Source organism: Aplidium turbinatum, chromosome 16 (assembly GCF_918807975.1).
Source record: "Aplidium turbinatum chromosome 16, kaAplTurb1.1, whole genome shotgun sequence".
Lineage (NCBI taxonomy): Eukaryota > Metazoa > Chordata > Ascidiacea > Aplousobranchia > Polyclinidae > Aplidium > Aplidium turbinatum.
In genome coordinates, this window is record NC_137487.1 from 17,764,119 (window position 1) to 17,782,109 (window position 17,991).

Consider the following 17,991-nt stretch of genomic DNA (forward strand, 5'->3'; position numbering starts at 1 on the left):
ATTATTCAAGTGTATATTAGTTGTTCTTTTATGCTACTGTTGAAAACGATAGTATCAGAAATAATTTTATAAATATCTTCGGAATGGTGACCTGTTACTTTTCTTTGTTTATATTAAATCACTAATTTAGATATCTTATTTACAGACATACAACTCTCCGATCGATGTGTTTGGAGGAGGTTCTCTGATAAACAACGAATGGGTTATTACTGCAGCACATATCTTTGATGTAGCACAGCGATTTCCTAATTGGCCACAGAATATCATTCTCACTTTGGGTAAGATTACATAATACTATCCTAATATGTTTATCCATTTCAATTTTCTGTCCGCATTGAACATTGACCAAGTTGTTTTATTTTTCAGGAACAACACGGTTGCTAAACAACAGATCTGCTGACCTTTCACCTCACGCAAGAGCATTTCTTCCTGAGCGCGTCATCATTCATGAGAACTACGTGAAAGAAACTTATGACTACGACATTGCACTGGTATAGTTGAATACGCAAATGGAGTTTATACAGCACTGTACATTCGACAACAATAAACTCAAATGAATATTATTATCCTTTCTTTAGGTTAAACTTGGACAAGAACAGATACAGTTTGGAGACATTTGGCTTCCTTCTGAACGAAGCGGCAGAGTCGAATACAGCAAACGAATACAAAGGGTTTGTTTGCCTTGCACTGAAAACAACTGCGTTGGAAAGTATTTGAGGAAAATTGGAAAACTTAACGGCAACGAAGGAAAAGAAGAAAGTTGTCGAATTGAAGGTAGTTGACCTTGACATTTTCAAGCTTTTTCTGTAGAAGCTCACAGTTAGTTTGCCTATACCCATATAGGCAAATTCTTCGTAAGCAATTCTTCGTAAAGCAATTCTTCGTAAACAGTTTTTCGTAAAACAATTGTTCGAAAACTGTTGTTCGTAAAACAATTGTTCGTAAACTGTTGTTCGTAAAACAATTGTTCGTAAACTGTTGTTCGTAAAATGAAATCCGTAAAACAATTCTTCGTAAAGCATATCTTCGCATACATCAAATTTCAACTGCATACACGAAAAAATGCTTTAGGAAGAGTTGTTTTACGAATAATTGTTTTACGAAGAATTGCTTACGAAGAATTGCTTTACGAACAACTGCTTACGAAAAATTTGTCGGACACCGCCTATATGAGCCCAATATAAATTTCATAATTTTACTTTATGTTTCCTAGCAGATAGGCTACAAACATACCTGTACGTGATACCCAGAAAAGACGATTGTAAAATTACTATCAATTCAAAGCTTGAACAGTCAAAAACATTGACATAACTTACCAACCTAATTCGTGGCACAACTAAACAATAATATGCTTCTTGAGAGAAAATTGTGGCAAGAATTCATAGCGATAGACACCGTGTTTCGCCCATGAGGCTGGACTCGTCAGTATCGCACCACTAATTCTGCCACAGACCATCGACCACCGCTCGTCAGTTTAACTATGGCAAATCGTAATTACTCCCTGTACTTGTAAGTACCCAGTCTTGAGCTGATAGCCACAAAGATCGCTTCCTTCTACACACTTAAACAACGTTGAGGTTTTGCTTCAACTTAGTTTTTGTAAACTAACATTTAAAGCAATTTTAGTTTTCCTTGTAAGTATTGTTACCTAGAAACTACCTAGCCACAAAAGTTGACAATCCTTAGAGAACTTATGTGTAATTTTCGAGACAACAACACTTCAATAACTATACTAACTTCACTCTGCCAATCTCGGTCAGACGGTCACCGGCACTGCGTCAAACGCCTCTACAAGTATATGAAACTACTGGGAATAACCAATCAAAGACTTGTCAGTCCGAGGATAAAGATACAAAAACCAAACCAATATGTTGGAAAGATTGTATTAGAAACATTCATTTTTTTCTACGAAAAGTCATATTCATACAGATTTTGGAGCAAATAATGAAAAGCGACATTCAAAAGAACAAAATATTTTTTTGCTTTCGAACAGCTTCTGGTGACACCACGCAGTCGACTTTGATACAAGCAAACACACTCTTTTCATGCCATAGCTTGCCTATATAATGATGAGTTTGATCGCAAAGATTGTACATTTCTACGATATTGATGGGTTCATAACTTTAAGTTTAAGTTTGTTTTCTTTTGATACTTTAGAGACATGGCTTTTGCAAGCTGATGATCGAGAAGAAAAAAGCATCCTAACAGCAATAACAGGCTTTGGATACGCAGATGAGAATGACCAAGAAACATCGAAGTATCTAAAGCAAGGATTAATTCGATTACGCAGTGATAACAGGTGAAGACGATGCACTAAAGCATTAGCTTCTCTGAGATTTTTATAAATGAATATTAAATGGGTGTGTAAAAATAAATTTTTATGAAAGCATGATAAAACAAATTTTTCATTAAAAAACTCAAAACGCACACGACCAAAGCAAAACATTTTGGGTTTTAAACAAAACCATTTTGATCTAAATGCTAATTTTGAATTACCGAGTCAAGCCGAATCTCTTACTGTGGTAGCGTCACAAATCATGATAATTCCATCTTTTTTAAGAAATAATAATTTCAATCAACAGATGCAGTCAAGACAGAGAATTAATGACCCGTCACACACCCCCACTTCCAGAAAGGGTAGTTTTTACTGAGAGAATGACTTGTGGTATTGGTGGAGGATTAAATTCAGTGGTGGATTCTTGTACCGGGGATAGTGGTGGCCCATTAGTTAGGCAGGTAAAACTTAAGTTTGAAGTGGTTGGCTCAATTCTAAATTAAGCTTTAAATTTAAATTTTATGACTAAAGTATTTGTTTCAGCCACTTTTGGCTGGGTAGTTGGACAACTCGGCATGCCACAACTCTGCCAGTGCTTCAACTCAGAAATTACATTTCAGTTACTGCCAAGTCAGAAATGAGATTACGTACTTGGTCATCGCTTGTCAAACTCATTTTTCTGACTTGTGACATTCAAAGCTATGGCTTGCTCAGTTGTTGCTTGCTCAGTTTCGTCGTTTAGGCCTACTAACTTCACCCACTTGCTCCAATGTTGCTAGCTCAGTTGTCGTTTGCTCAGTTCACAACTCCTGACTTGCAGGAGACTCTGTCGGCTGCACCTGCTGTTATTGAACATTTGATTGATTTATTAAAATTCATAAACAGTTATTAAAGTTAAAACCATTGAGTTCATACAAACTCTAATATAGGATTCGCTCCAATAAAAGAGAGCTGGAAACAAAATTGCTTAAATTTCTAGTTTTTTTGCTGTAAAGAACCGAAATGGAAAAAAAATTCAGTTTGTCCAGTATCGTTTTCACTTTTGCTATTTAACAAACGCTACTTTTCGCAGAAATGATAGTACGATTGACATTGGTGAAAGTGAATACATTCATAGGATTGAAATATAAAAAAAATCAACACAAAACTCCAATAATAGCTACTCTATAAACACGATGTTCTGCAGACCATTGATGAAGAAACTGGAGAAAGTCATTGGGTTTTGGTCGGTCTTGTCAGTTGGGGTCTCAACTGCGCAACCAGCTACATGGAAAACAATACATTGAAATACTTTCCAGGATTCTACTCGAAAGTCACGTCTTTCACTGAATGGATCTCCCAACACACCAACAAAGGCTAGTTTCACAGCACTTTCTTGTTTTTTTCATATTCCTCGTTTCTTCAATAATTTTATTTTCCCCCCCTAAATTATTTTATACCTGGAGTTTAAAATATAATGTAGGTTATCAGAAAATAAACTAACCTACAAAAATTTGTTTAATCGATAAATTGCTTGATCGATGGATTTCTTGTTGAAATTTGTATCGTAGGACTCGGAAAGCGTCTTTGCAAGCTGGATTTTGGCAGTTCCACATACTTGTAGATGCTTTGAACTACTGATATTAGGCCCAGTCACCGAGATTGACAGAGTGGCGGTTCTGCTTGATGAAGTTTTGTTGACTGTGAAACATTATTCCATCGACAAAAATGCCAACTCTAACACAGCAAAACTAAAACTGTGGCAACATCTTTCCTAACGACCAAGAACGGCACACGGCAGCTCCGGCTTTGCCTTGTCATCGTTAGCAGACTATTGTGCACCTGCTTGGTACTAGAGTGTTCACACTGCAATCTCATAACTAAGCTTCTCATGTCCTGAAAACCGTACAGTGATGGATGATATGCTGTGTTGTTTAGGGTTTACCATAACGCAGGTGGAAGAGTCAGATAATGAGCAGTAAATGAGGTTGTTGCGATTTATTCGCGACCTACACAATAAGTTTTAATCAGAGTTACAAACTTCAATATCAACAGTAAGTTTATCTATTTCAGAAACCCGCTGTGTGATTCCTACTCCGCCTCGGTTTGGGTCAGTATCCTCCACTGATTTTCTTGTTGGAGGTACCATAACTTACCGTTGTAATACCGGGTACAGTTTTGTTGGTAACCCAGGTAGGAAGTTGATTGCCAGGTGCCGTGCAAATGGAAGATGGTCAATTCGTCCACCAAAATGCATGGGTAAGTAATAATTCTGCTGCAGACAATACTGAACTGTTGGAATTGTTCATCGAAAACTGAGTGGTTTGAGATTTCCAACTTTCTCTATCTTACTCTCTCACATACATTTTATCACTGTCTTACTTTCAGAGAAATGTGTATTAGGGGGCAATGAAAAGACGAAAAAAAATTTGAATTTTGCTATTATGGCTTAGTGCCTTGTTGGTTTGTGTAAAATAAACGTCCAGACTAAATTTTACGTTAAATTGAGCTCGTCTTCCCTACCGACTTTTATGTCAATTTTTCATTAATTTTGCCTATGAAGCCTATACGGCTTGTATGGTACAAGTATTAATGTAGGTAAACACTAACCGACGTTTAAGTATTCGAAGAAATTTTATTCAAACATTCCAATGCCTTAGAATCAATTATTGTTATTGTTAATTGAAGCTGAAATGCTTCTTGGTTCCACAAGTAAATATAATCTTTCTGCTGCTAAGCCGCCGCCTCGAGTAGGCTAACCACCTCTTGCCTTGTAACCTGCCACCTCTGCACAAGCTTTAGTCATGATCTAATTCCTCTCTCCACTGACTGAGTGTGGTTTGGCTATAGTATAGACTCTATTCGTTCATCCCCGACGCTGACACACGCCCCATCGGTCCAACACTACCAAGACAGGCATGGGTGCGCCTCAACCGTCTCCGTACGGGCGTCGGGCTTTTTTGCTTAACCATGCACCAATGGGGAATGGCCTCTTCCTCCTCCTGTGAATGTGGTGCCGAGGAACAGACCGCAAACCACATCATCAATGACTGCTCCATCTTCAAGCCACCTAACGGAGTGGAAGGTCTGCGTGTCATGGATGATGAAACCAAAGACTGGCTGCTCTCTAGCAGCCTTCCAGTGCAGTCCGGGAACATCGTGATAAAAGAAGTCTATTGGTAAAAACACAAAATTAAGATTTCTACAAATTTTCGTATTGTCAATTTCCAATTGCCACATATGAATGTGAAATTTGGACATGCCAAAAACGTAACATTAAAAAATTATAAAGTCTTGAAATGTGGTGTCACCGGAGACTATTACGCATCAGTTAGACGAAAAAAAAACAAACAAACAAAACAAATGAGTTTGTCACTCAACAAATAGACGATAACTGGAGTCTGATTAACAACATCAACCTCAGAAAATTAAGATATTTCGGACACATAGCAAGACACTGAATTTCTATTCACCATGATGGGTGTGGAAAGAAGTGCATGGCTTTGTTTCGCAGAAGTCGTATCAGAGTTTCTTGGTAATACTAAGGATCCTGACTATCAAAACATTGTGAAGAACATGGTAATTCATTTTCAAAAATTTGGATGGCGCATGAGTTTGTAAGTTTACTTTTTACACGCACACATGGACACTGGACAGTGAAGGACACGTTGAACACTTTCACCAATAATAATAATAAATTCATGCTTTTATTTGCGCCCATTGCGATAACATACAGTACACTGCGATCACAGATGCGGTACAACAGACGACAAGAAGCAGCGAAGTGGCATTTAGTCTTGGAGTCAGCAGCTCCCCTTCTTTTGGCTTGCCATTAAATGTCTTTGCTGAGACACTTTCACCAGAACTTTAATATTGAGGAAGTGCAGTGCCAAGGGCGATGGGATGGATTGGCCATGATGGCAGACCACTGTTGGTGTCGGAAATGCAACTGTACCAGTAGTGATATTTCATGAAAAGTCGAAAGAAGAAGATTTAGAGCCCAATTCAACAGAAAAGCTACTCTAAGGCATTTAAATAAAAATTTTGTTGAAAAATATATTGAAATACAGTATGTAAGCTACTAACTGTATAGGCCTAGTTAGCGCATTTGAGTAAAATTTAAAATTAATTTTACAAAAATTGTGACATGATGGATAAATTTTGGCTGCGAATTCCGAAGCAGCGTAGTCAAATTATGTAAACTCATCCAATTGTTTGAAAAAATAATAAAAAAGTTCCAAAATGTCTCCTAGTGTAATTGTAAAAATTATCAACATTTCAACGTTTAAAGTTTTTTTTATTAAGAATGCAGTATATAGAAACATGATGTACTTCTAAAACTTTATGCTTGTCATCTGCAGGGCCTCTGAGAGAAATTTTCACTTGGGGTACGAATAGTCATTCCGGGCCCCCTCTCACTCCGGGCCCCCCTTTCCGGGCCCTTTTGCTACATTACGGGCCCCCTCAGGACTAAAAAATAACCACTTTTATGTTTGAATTTCGTCGTTTAGGTGGTTTTAACCAAACGTTTTTGCGGGTAAACTATAAAATCACAATTTCGGGCCCCCCCCCAACAAACACAGGCCTGGGCCCTCAAAGGTACGCTGTACCCTCCGTACCCCCCTCTCATAGGCCTTGGTCATCTGTACCGTGCATCTTAAAATTTGAGAAAAACAATAAACTACTGGTACATTTTAGATATAAGCGTCGTTGGGTCAATCAGCTTTTTTCGCAGCGGCTTTGAACTCGTGGGGGAGTTGGGTTGCAGTCGAAGAATGTGAAACTCCTGATTCTCGATGCTTAGTGGGGAACAGAAGAGAAATAAGATTTTGTCAAAACCCAAGTGGCAACACTATGGCGTTTAGGCAGTGTCCTGGACAAATTGGAAGATCTCAAAGGGTATGTAGTTACATGCACACTGAACTGAAGACAAGATAATCGATTTGTTATCTGATAAACTTTAAAGCAACTAGGTCTGTTTATCTATTTCTAAAAATTTAGTTGGGTTATCATCATATAAAAATATTGAAAGGTCGTAAGTTGCAAACAATCAAAAAATAAATTAATTGAAATCAATTTTTTTCGAAAAACTACGTATAGCCTAGACGTCTTGAGATTTTCACAATCGACACAATATATAAAAACAAACAATAGACCTATACATACGCCATAAATAATTTCTAACACAGAATGGAACTTCTCGAATTAGGTACACTATTCATTAACCAAGGCCACTCAAACACACAGAGTAATTAATGTACCAATATCAGATAACTGAAAACAGGGATATGCAATGAGAGCGACACAGTACTGCACTGTGTCATTAGACGTTATATCTGCGCTAAACTTGCAGAATAGTCGGGCTGTAATGTTTTGCAGAGCAACTTGAAAAGTATGTGCTTGGCATTGCTGCTGCCCGATTCAGATTTGAGTCGCGGAATGTTCCAAGATCGCAAAGTCAACTTTCAAATTTTTGCTCATGAGTTTAAACGATGTTACTTGTAGAGAATTTTTTGGACTTATTTTAATTAAAAAGAAAAGAATTCCAAAAAACGTTAAATTCAAACAGCTTATCATACAAGTGACTCTTTATCTAAATTATTACACAAATTGGCATAGGCTACAAATGTATCAGTAAAAAATCGCACAAAAAATTATCGTTTTTTTCTAAAGCATATAACACAGCTATCTTTAATTAACTTTCTTCAACGTTTTGTTTATTCATTTAGCCTGGTTGTTTAGAATGTTTCAGATTTTCTTTTATTGTAAAGAATACAATTGCAAAACAAAACTCAAACAATTCAAAACTATTTTCTTCATTTTATCTTTTACAGAAGCTATATGTACTGTGTAGGCTTATAATTAAAATTGGCATACAGAAACATATAAAATCACTCAGGAAGTTCTCTTTTCTTCCGAAATATACATCAAACTATGTAAAACTGTTCAGAATGGCATAAACCCAGAATATTGAACACTTGTTGTCAAAACTAACATTGGGCCAGCTATGCCACGATAAATAGAAAGTAGTAAACTAATACGGTAACTATACTTGTGGGATGTTTCAGACTGTCAGATGCAACGCGCAGTTATGCGAATCATTTTCGGCTTTCTCATTCGGACCATGCTCCACAACATGTGGGGCTGGAACCAGAATAGGAACACGGGTTTGCAACAACGCAGCAACGAACTTGCCGCCATCTTGTTTACGCAGCACTGAGGATTGTGGAAATGAAGCGTGTCGTAGGCAAAGTATCTTAAGATTTCATTTTAAATGCTTGTGTTGCTTTTCTCTAAGCGGATTGACTGATTGATATATTCATTATATTTTGTTTTATTAAATTTCATCAGGATTGATTCATTATACTTTTGTGTTAGTTTTCACTCTTGCCATTCAAATAGAATATCTCTCCTGCTGCAGCTCTAGTTTTTTTTTTGCTTTTGGAAATAAATAACTTAATTAAAACCTGTTTTCTACTTTAATGAGCAAAGATGTTTATTAAATCAGCATATCGTTTAAGTCTAGGTTGACAATGTCGGGTTTTGTAAAAGACATAAATTTTCTAAGTTTAAATTTAGGTATTGTTTCTGTCACATCCTCTCAATGTCTTGTATCATTAAAGCGATTACAAAAAATTCAACAATTTTCATTTTGTTGCTCGGCAGACGAGTGTGGTATGAATAGACAGCGATAGACTCGCTAGATACTGATTCCAGCCTTATGAGTAAAACACGTGTGTATCGCTGTCAAAAGAATAAATTGCGCTTGAAATAATATCAAAAATATAAGAGTCATTCTAAAAATGTTCAGTGCGTTTTAAAAGTTAATCTTAAAGAATCAATATAGCCTACTTTTAGATAAAATTAATTTTGTGATTATTGCTCTTAACCTTACACCAGCGTTTCTTAACCGGGGGTGCTAGCACCCCTTGGGGGTGCTGGAATAGACTGTAAGGGGTGCTAAATGCATGCAGTATAATATCAAAAAATGCCATTTTAATTTTCTGCATTTTTTTGTTATTCTGCCAGTATCAGCAGTTGTCATATCAATGATTGCTGTTTCGAAGTAGCCTACATGATTTGCTGTCATTGTAGTCATCTCCCAGTCAAATACTCAAATTGATCCTGAGTAGATTGTGCGAACTTATCTGGTGGGTGTTTTGTTGTAATATTGTTGCTCACCTCTCGCTTCTAGAAACCACCATGGCAAAGTATCCAGAGTGGATACAGCAGCCATCTTGGCAGACATGAGTGATCATAGGCTAATAGACTAAAGGAGGAGCTATGATTGACATGCAGGTGAATCAGAGTTGTGGGACAAACTTTCGTCCTTCCGCTTGCTGATTTCTGGTGTGACCAGTTGACAGCACATCCTGCATTGGCACGAGCAGCAATGGAATTGATCGTCCCATTTCCGACTAACTACCTGTGTGAAAAGGCGTTCTGCACCATGCTCCAAATGAAAACAATTGGCCGGAGCCGCCTTCAACATGGGTTGCTCCACGATATGAGAGTGGCTTTGACAAACACGAAGCCTCGAATAGAGAAATTGGTCACACATAAGCAACAACAGAAATCACATTGATACATGTGTAACTAGATACCCAGCTGGGTAACTTAAATATGCTTAAGTTTGTCCATGTTCTTTTACTATTCTCGGGTTTTCCTATTTCTTTTATCACCAATGACGACAGTAGTTTTGAAGAATAAACAAAATGATCAATTTGTACTTCGCTTTCCTTTCAATAGTGCAGGCCAAAGTTTAATGGCGGCGTCGAAATTTTGACATGCTATTTGATCACTGGCGGTATATTTTGTATATTTTTGTCGCCTAACAAACGGTGCTGTTGTTTTAAGAGAGTTGATTCACCTACATATGGTTATAATTGAATTTCTGTTGGTGAATGAAAGCCAAACACCAAATCCTGAATCAACTTCGTTAAAACAACTGCTCAGTTTGTTAAACAACAAGAGACTTCATTACAAAATATATCTCCAGCGATCTGAAGGCATGTTAAAATTTCGGCCTGTACTAAACTTTTGGTCGGTACTGTAGTAGTCTAATGTCAATAATAGTTAGGGGGTGCTAGACTGGTCGGGCCTGTTTACAGGGGTGCTAAAATCAGAAAAGGTTAAGAAACGCTGCCTTACACCAAGTCCATATTCTTCAATTTTGAACACTACGAACAGCTTCGTGGAGCAATTGGGTTTCAAATCGTGAATGCAAAAGTCCTGATCCCCAATGCTTGATTGGAAATAGAAAAGAGATAAGATTTTGTTTGGATGAAAATGGCAACACTGCAGCATTCAGCCAATGCAACGGAGGAGAACCAAGTTCTAGAAGAGTATTAAGCAGTTGAATATTTTTGAATTTTGATGCTAGTGATTTAAATAACTATCATAAATAAGTCATAACAAAAAGATCCCATACCGAATTCCAAGCACTGTGTGATGAGAAAATAAAGCTCTCATTTGCTTTTACTAAACCTCTGACACCAACAAAAGTAGGACGGCAAGTTCCTTTTTCTCGGTAATCATGGCCACGCAATTTGTTAGACCCTGGTTGGAAGTGAGCGGTGTTTGACAACAACTAGCTTAAGCCGGGAATTGAACTAGGCAAAGTACTTTTTGTTCAAAAGCCTTGTTCAACTGCTATACATACATAACGATAAAAAAATTTTAATACAAGTACCTACCTAACAATAGTTAAAATCAGTACATGCAATCCTCATGCTACCCCTAGGCTACGAATCACACTTGAAAAATGTAAGAAGTCGTTGTAATGCTAAAGTTTTACAATCATAAAACATAGCCTTGACCGCTTTAGCTTCATTCTTCAAGTTAGAAGTACATTCTTTTATAGACAGTTCCTTGCAATGAAAACCTCTGTGAACTCTATTCTGATTTTACATTGGAACCTTGCTCAGTGACATGTGGAAGTGGTATGCGAGTTAAAAGACGGATTTGTGTTCGTGAAAATCACAATAATCTTCCTAACCACTGTCTGGAAACGTCCGAACGGTGCGATCAGGATGCTTGCCGTGAGTTTGTAAATGGTAGCGTAGCATATGCCTTTTAATAGGAAGCGCAATGCAATTTAAATGGATTTATGGAAACATGTCTGAGCAATTGGAACATGTCTTTCAATTTCAGACACAATATTTCAATGTTATAATGTGATTACGGTGCATGTTAATTAGAACCAGTTGTGATGTACAGACTGCAGATCACAAGGAGAACAACAATTTATTTAAGATTCCAGAAAACAGTAATAGCCATGATAGATAATTTTCACATTCCCTGCATTACGTTACCTATCATACAAATCATTTATTTCAGTCACGCCTGACGAGATTACTTAAAAAACAAATTATTTCATACTTGTAATACTACTGTAGCTATGTTATACAGTAAAACTGATATTTTGTTCCATTTTTTTATTTTTTATTTGCACTCGAAATAGTATTTCTCTTGTCTTTTAAAGTGGTAGGTTGCATCGTTCCTACACCACCTGCATTTGGATCAGTATCATCTCGAGCAAGTTCGCTTCCTGTAAGCAGAACCATCACATATTCCTGCAATCCTGGTTATGAAATGGTCGATCAACCATCAGGGACTTTGACTGTCACATGCTTAAGAAGTAGACAATGGTCCAGTGCAATCCCACAATGCAGAGGTACAATATTTCAAAAGTTCTATTGATTGAAGATTATTTTGTAAACAAATTTTTTATTTTTAAAAGTTCTTTTAAATTTTTTTTTCAAATTGGTTGGCTGCTGGCTTGGTAGGCTGCTGTATTTTGGATAAATTTAAAATACTTTTTTTTTCAACAAAAGTAAATTCTCGATATTAAACTTGTCTAGTAAGGTTGTTTCGAATAGCCTCTCTTCCTCCATGTAAACTCAATGAACATGTTGTTTGCAAGAAATATAAGTCAAATTTAATTTGCTAATATTGTACGTAAATAATATTGATAACTCTATTACATTTCAAACTTTCTGAATATACTTTTGTGTAGTTTTAATAAACGTTTATCAAACACTGCGAAGTATCAGCTAATAGTTTAATTTCGTCGCTCATGAAATCGGATTCTCTCTTAAATTGTCGTCGTTTCATGAACACTATAAACAAACAATGTATCTCGTATATTCTAACCTTTTTCTCAGCAGATCCGCCTAATGTGTCTGCTAGTTTCTGCTTAGCCTACATATGTCTTATAATGTTGCATGCAAGTGACTTTGTTGAATTGTTCACTTCGCTTCACATGGATCGCAAGGTCTGAAATAAGCGCTTAATAATGAGGTAACTTTGCTTCTCAGGATAAGCAGAAAACATAAAAACACGTAAAATGTTGGATGGTGCAAGGGAATGTTGTCAAGTATTGCATTTCTTACTAATATTTTCAAATTCCTGATGAAGGCCTTTAAGCCGAAAACGTTTGACTGTTAAAACTATTTGTAAAGAAGTGTGTATTCTTATAATGCTCAACCCTGTTGTGTTGTTGTGCCATGCCTGTCTGTGGTACAAAAAAGCGAACTCTTTCCTAAAACTATAAATAATAATATTAAAACGATTTATAATTTTCTTTTTACAGAAATTCGTTGCAGAGTAGGTGATCCACCTCCATTTGGGTCAGTGTCACCACAAGTCAGATCAATTGCTATAGGTGAAATCATTACATATGCTTGCAATCGTGGTTACGAAATGATCAACCATCCATCGGGTACTTTGACTGTTGCTTGTTTACGGAATAAGCGATTATCCAGCAGACCTCCACAATGCAGAGGTGAGAATTTTTTTAACCTTGTGATAGATTCAAAGGCGTAGGAGCCAGGGGTGCAGGGGGTGCAATTGTAACCCTAAATTTTTCAATTTTTCGAAAATTTGGCAAATTTGATAACAATTTAGGCATGAACTTTGAACATGTTTCAAAAATTTCATTAAAATAAAAACCTATTTTTAATTTGTAGTTCAAATAATAGTTATACAAATGTCAAATGAAGTACAACCGCACCGCCAAACTATTCAATTAGTCGAAAATTTAGCAAAATTTGGGCAAGAACTTTCAGCATGTTCCAAACAATTTCATTAAGATTGAACTTGTTTTCGATTTATTGCTAATCAAAATTATATTTTTATGTTGAATTTAATGCACGTAAAATTAAAACAATCCACTGAAACTGAGCATGATATAAGCTGTGAGAGTTAAAAAATAAATGTGTAATTGTTGAAAGTTCAAAAAATTTGAGCAAAAAATATCCAGATGGTTACAAATTTTATGAAAAGTGTATCTCAATCCAATGTGCTCAATTATTGGAAGTAATGCTTTAAACGTATAACTTATAATATCAACATGCTCGGTTGAAATTATAGCCTGCAAGGTTAGTTCATAAGATTTGAAATAACTTTTCAACTTATTTTCAATATCTGAAAATATCCAGATGCTTGCAAATTTTATGAAAAACATAATTATTCTAATCGAGATGTACCAATATTGACTTTGAAAGCGACGCTTTAAACACATAACTTACAATGTCAAAATGCTCAGCTGAAAATGCAGTCTATAATATTTAAACACATTTTAGGCTATTAGGCCTATATTTGAGCAAAAATTTGTTCGCACCCCCAAAATCTAACTTTCTCCTATGTACCCCTATGGATAGATTGTCCAGTAAGATCATGTTCTTTCACTCATTGTAATTCTTGTGCAATTGACAACATGAATTGTTTTGTTAGCTGAGATGTTAAGCGCCCGACTCAAGATCAAACAGCGATGGTTCGACTCTCGAGGTGTGCGCTTAAACAACGCATTCCAAAAACTTACTTCTATTTAGTGGCAACTAGTGAATGGAATAATTCACAGACAACCACACTTCAACGACTATCAGAAACTTCACTTTGCTAATCTCGGTGTCCGGGCCGCGAAAAAGTTCGTGGGAAAAAAAAATTCGCGTCCGGACCTGCGTCAGTGGTTCAAAGTCTCTACAAGCATGTGGCTAGGATTAAGCTCCTAAAGAAGCTTTCTCAGTCACTGAATAAGCATTCACTCAATCAATCAATCAATATGAAAAATTGTAGATGTAGTTACATTCTCTTTTTACTCTATAACTTCATTTCAAGACTAAGTTTAATTGTTTTATGTAAAAATGTTCTTATCAATTTTCATGTACAACCAGAAAACTTCCTGCAAACTTTCGACCTTGGGAATCTGCAAGTTTTTTTTCTCGCAGAAAACTAATCAAATTGATAGCATTATTTTTCAATACTGTGATAGTCTAATCGGGCTTCTTCTTTATACAATTACCTTGGTCATATTTGCTGTGCAACTATACAAAGGGTTGTAGAACTTAAGAAAAGTAATAGCAGTATACCTAATAGCCAATACCACAATCCAACATGTACTATAGCAACAAAAATGTACTGTTTCATGCAGAAATTGGTTGTACAATTCCTGAACCTCCTACATTTGGATCAGTGTTGCCATCAAGATCTTCAATACGCATAGGTGAAATCATAACATATTCATGCAATTCTGGTTATGAAATGATTGACCAACCCTTGGGTCATTTAAACGTTTCGTGTTTGAGAAACAGGCGTTGGTCTCAAAGCGCTCCACAATGCAGAGGTAAGAATGATCAATTTCTAGCAATGCAACTTCAAAATTATCTTAAATAAAACGTTAAAAGCAACTTCTAGTCAGCTACAACAAAACTATAATCCATTTTAAAGACTTGCAACAGAGAACGCGTAGTCCACGGCGTGTATTGGGTTTCATTCTTATTATTTCTCTCACTGTTTGAAAAATGTTTCAAAGAATTATTAATGTGGCTTTACAACATAACAAAGATAATAATAATAATGTATGTTGTTGTATAGCGCTGTAGGCCTATCCATCGAAGACATGTGTTGCCCCTCAGATCTTTAGAACGCAGACAGTGTCAGTGCAGCCGTATAGAGGTGCAACCGAGTAGGATATGCAAAGTACACCATCTACTTATTAAACAAACAAGATTAAGTTTTTAATTTCCTGCTTTCCAGCACTTTAGTGTATTATTAAAACTTTATCCTGTCATGCCCGAACTGCTGCCATTCTTCATCGATGGGGTCATCAAAACACATTAATTTTTCTAAATTGCAAAAAAGCAGGCAAACTGTTGATCATTTGATATTAAACTACCCATGGACTACACTACCCGGTGGATACAACATAGTTCACCAATGTGGAAACACTTTTAGAAACCGGCTTAAAGACAACGAGCTTCACGTGTGAAAGCGCCATATGAAACTACTGGTGTATCACTGTTTGTATTGTTGTTATTGTTGTTTGTTGTTTGTATTGTTACAGAGATTGGTTGCAAGGTTCCCGAGCCACCTGCATTTGGCTCAATATCTACACAAGACAAATCGATTCCTGTCGGTGAAACCATAACATATTCATGCAATCGTGGATATGAAATGGTCGAGCGCTCATTGGGTCGTTTGACGGTCACATGTTTAAGAAACAAGGTGTTGTCTGATGCCGTGCCGCATGTAGAGGTAAAATAGTTTTCAAAAATGAACAATTTTCTTGCATTTGCTTGATTTGTAAATAGATACGATCAGACATTAATTTTAAAAAACATAGCATTTTTGACAATAATTATTCGAGTTAGATATCTAGGCTGCGATCACAGATGCGATAAAACAGAAAGCAGAGAAGTGACATAGTCATACTTAGAAGTCAGCTGCTCCACTTAATTCGGCTTGCCATTAAGTGTCTTTGCCGAGACACAGTCGCGTGCTCTGGAGTGGTGTCGAACCCACGTCCTTTCGAACGTCGAGCAGACGTTCTCACTACACGGCTACGCCGGCAATGCAATAGCATGCTTATCGTTAGCTAAAGACCTACAGTTCAGCGCAATAATCAAAGCGAGATCTTATTCAATTAGAGGCGTAAATGCGTAATGATTCTAGGACAAAGTATCTACACAGTACAAAGTATCACTCTGTGTTGCTTTACTTTGCCTAAACACTTTCAAAATTGAAATTAATCTGTTGTTTTTTCGTGTAAAACCTATTTTCATTGATTTGTTTCATTTTTTTTGCTCTGCATAAAGAAGTGCAGTGAGAAGGATTGTAAGGGATACTTATTTTAGAAAAAGGCACTCAAAGTTCACATAAAATTGCACCTGTTTGTATCTCTATATTAGAAAATATTCTTTGATTGGTTGATCTAAAGATTTACATTAGTTTCGTCATGCATTTCATAACCACTAAAACACGCAACTGCATGTAAGGTGCCTAGTGGTTGGGTATGACGGATACTGTGACTTAATGAACAAATCTGTGCAAAGAGCTAGAACACTTTCTAAGAATGATCCTACTTGGATGCTTACCTCATCTTCATTGTTTCTTTTCATGGAAATCCCTCCCAGTTCAGTTCAGTTTATTTTTTTGTTTTGTTGGCGAAAAAGAAACAAAAAGCAAAAATATACAAAAACACAATAAACACAAATAATTCGCACAACAAGGATACAGCTAACAACAGACAAGATGCCGACATACACAAGGATAATATGTGGTACAGACAATGAATGACGGTATACACAATTTACTCAATACTTCGTAAATAATGCGTATTTTTTCAAAAGTTTAACGTTTCAAGTGCATACAACACAAAACAACCAGATAATGGTTCTATAAATAGAAGTACTGTACCTCATGTACATTACGTGGGCACATTGCATGTGAAGGAGTGTAGCCTATATGTTTGAGTGAAATTATCCTTTTATTGCCACACTTTTTAATGCATTATTCACATTTTAGCTTGAGGAATTTTTGATTTTGAACTGCTGTAGAACGGAAACTGCCAGAGAAAAAATCAAAACGTAAAAGTTGTAATTTTAACAGACTTTTAAATTAAGTTAATGTTAAAAACGAATAACCTACATCAACGTTGATATTCACACATTGCAGAAAAAATTTTACTAGTAATCATAGATTCATAATTTACAATTTTTGTTCAGTATTCCTACTCTAATATGGTCTTTATATATTTACAGAAACGCGGTGCACAATACCAAACCCGCCTGTGTTTGGTACAGTGTCACCCGAGACGGGTAGGGTTCTTGTGGGCGAGACAATAACATTTTCTTGCAATTCTGGATATGAAATGGTCAATCAGCGCTCTGGACGTTTGACTAGCGTGTGTCTAAGAAGTGGTGAATGGTCCAACAATAGCCCCAAGTGTAGAGGTGACTTTGACACAAAGGAAATACTTGGAACTTCAGCAGTTGATGGGTTTTACAAAAATTGAAATCCTTGTAAAAGTTACAAAAAATAAAACTTTTAGGATGGTGAATGTTAGGGTGTCTGAATTCTTCGTACTTGACAAGAAAATAAGCTTAAAGCTCATCAATAGTGAGATAGAAAAAAAAACTCTTATTTTGCTAATTTCTACCTACAGTAGGCTATATAGCAATTTACTTGAAAAAACTGTGAGGTGGCGCATCGGATAAGGCACTCGCTTTTCAATCACGTGACCTTGATTCGACTTGTGAAAAACATCCTCACTTCCATTCATGGTGCAATAAATTCAGTGAATGCAGTTGCTAAACTGTTATCTTGGTTTTAATTTGTAGGTCGCTGCAGCAGATGGATTGTTTTGACTGATAGACACTTTAACATACGACAATCTTCCCTATGAACCAACTGACTGCAGTCCTTGTGACCCTTTTAGCACTCACCCAAAGAGCTGA

At 36.5% G+C, this 17,991-nt stretch overlaps 1 protein-coding gene across 1 annotated transcript; it reads left to right on the plus strand.

Annotated features, from left to right (window-relative positions):
• Window positions 1-10,537: 10,537 nt before the first annotated feature.
• LOC145785772 (complement decay-accelerating factor-like) lies at window positions 10,538-17,568 on the plus strand. Its single transcript, XM_082597482.1, has 7 exons — window positions 10,538-10,599; window positions 11,118-11,295; window positions 11,739-11,930; window positions 12,849-13,040; window positions 14,688-14,879; window positions 15,600-15,790; window positions 17,296-17,568. The coding sequence occupies exons 2-7, from the start codon at window positions 11,199-11,201 to the stop codon at window positions 17,377-17,379; spliced, it is 948 nt and encodes a 315-aa protein (XP_082453608.1). The 5' UTR covers window positions 10,538-10,599; window positions 11,118-11,198; the 3' UTR covers window positions 17,380-17,568.
• The last annotated feature ends 423 nt before the right edge of the window (window positions 17,569-17,991 follow it).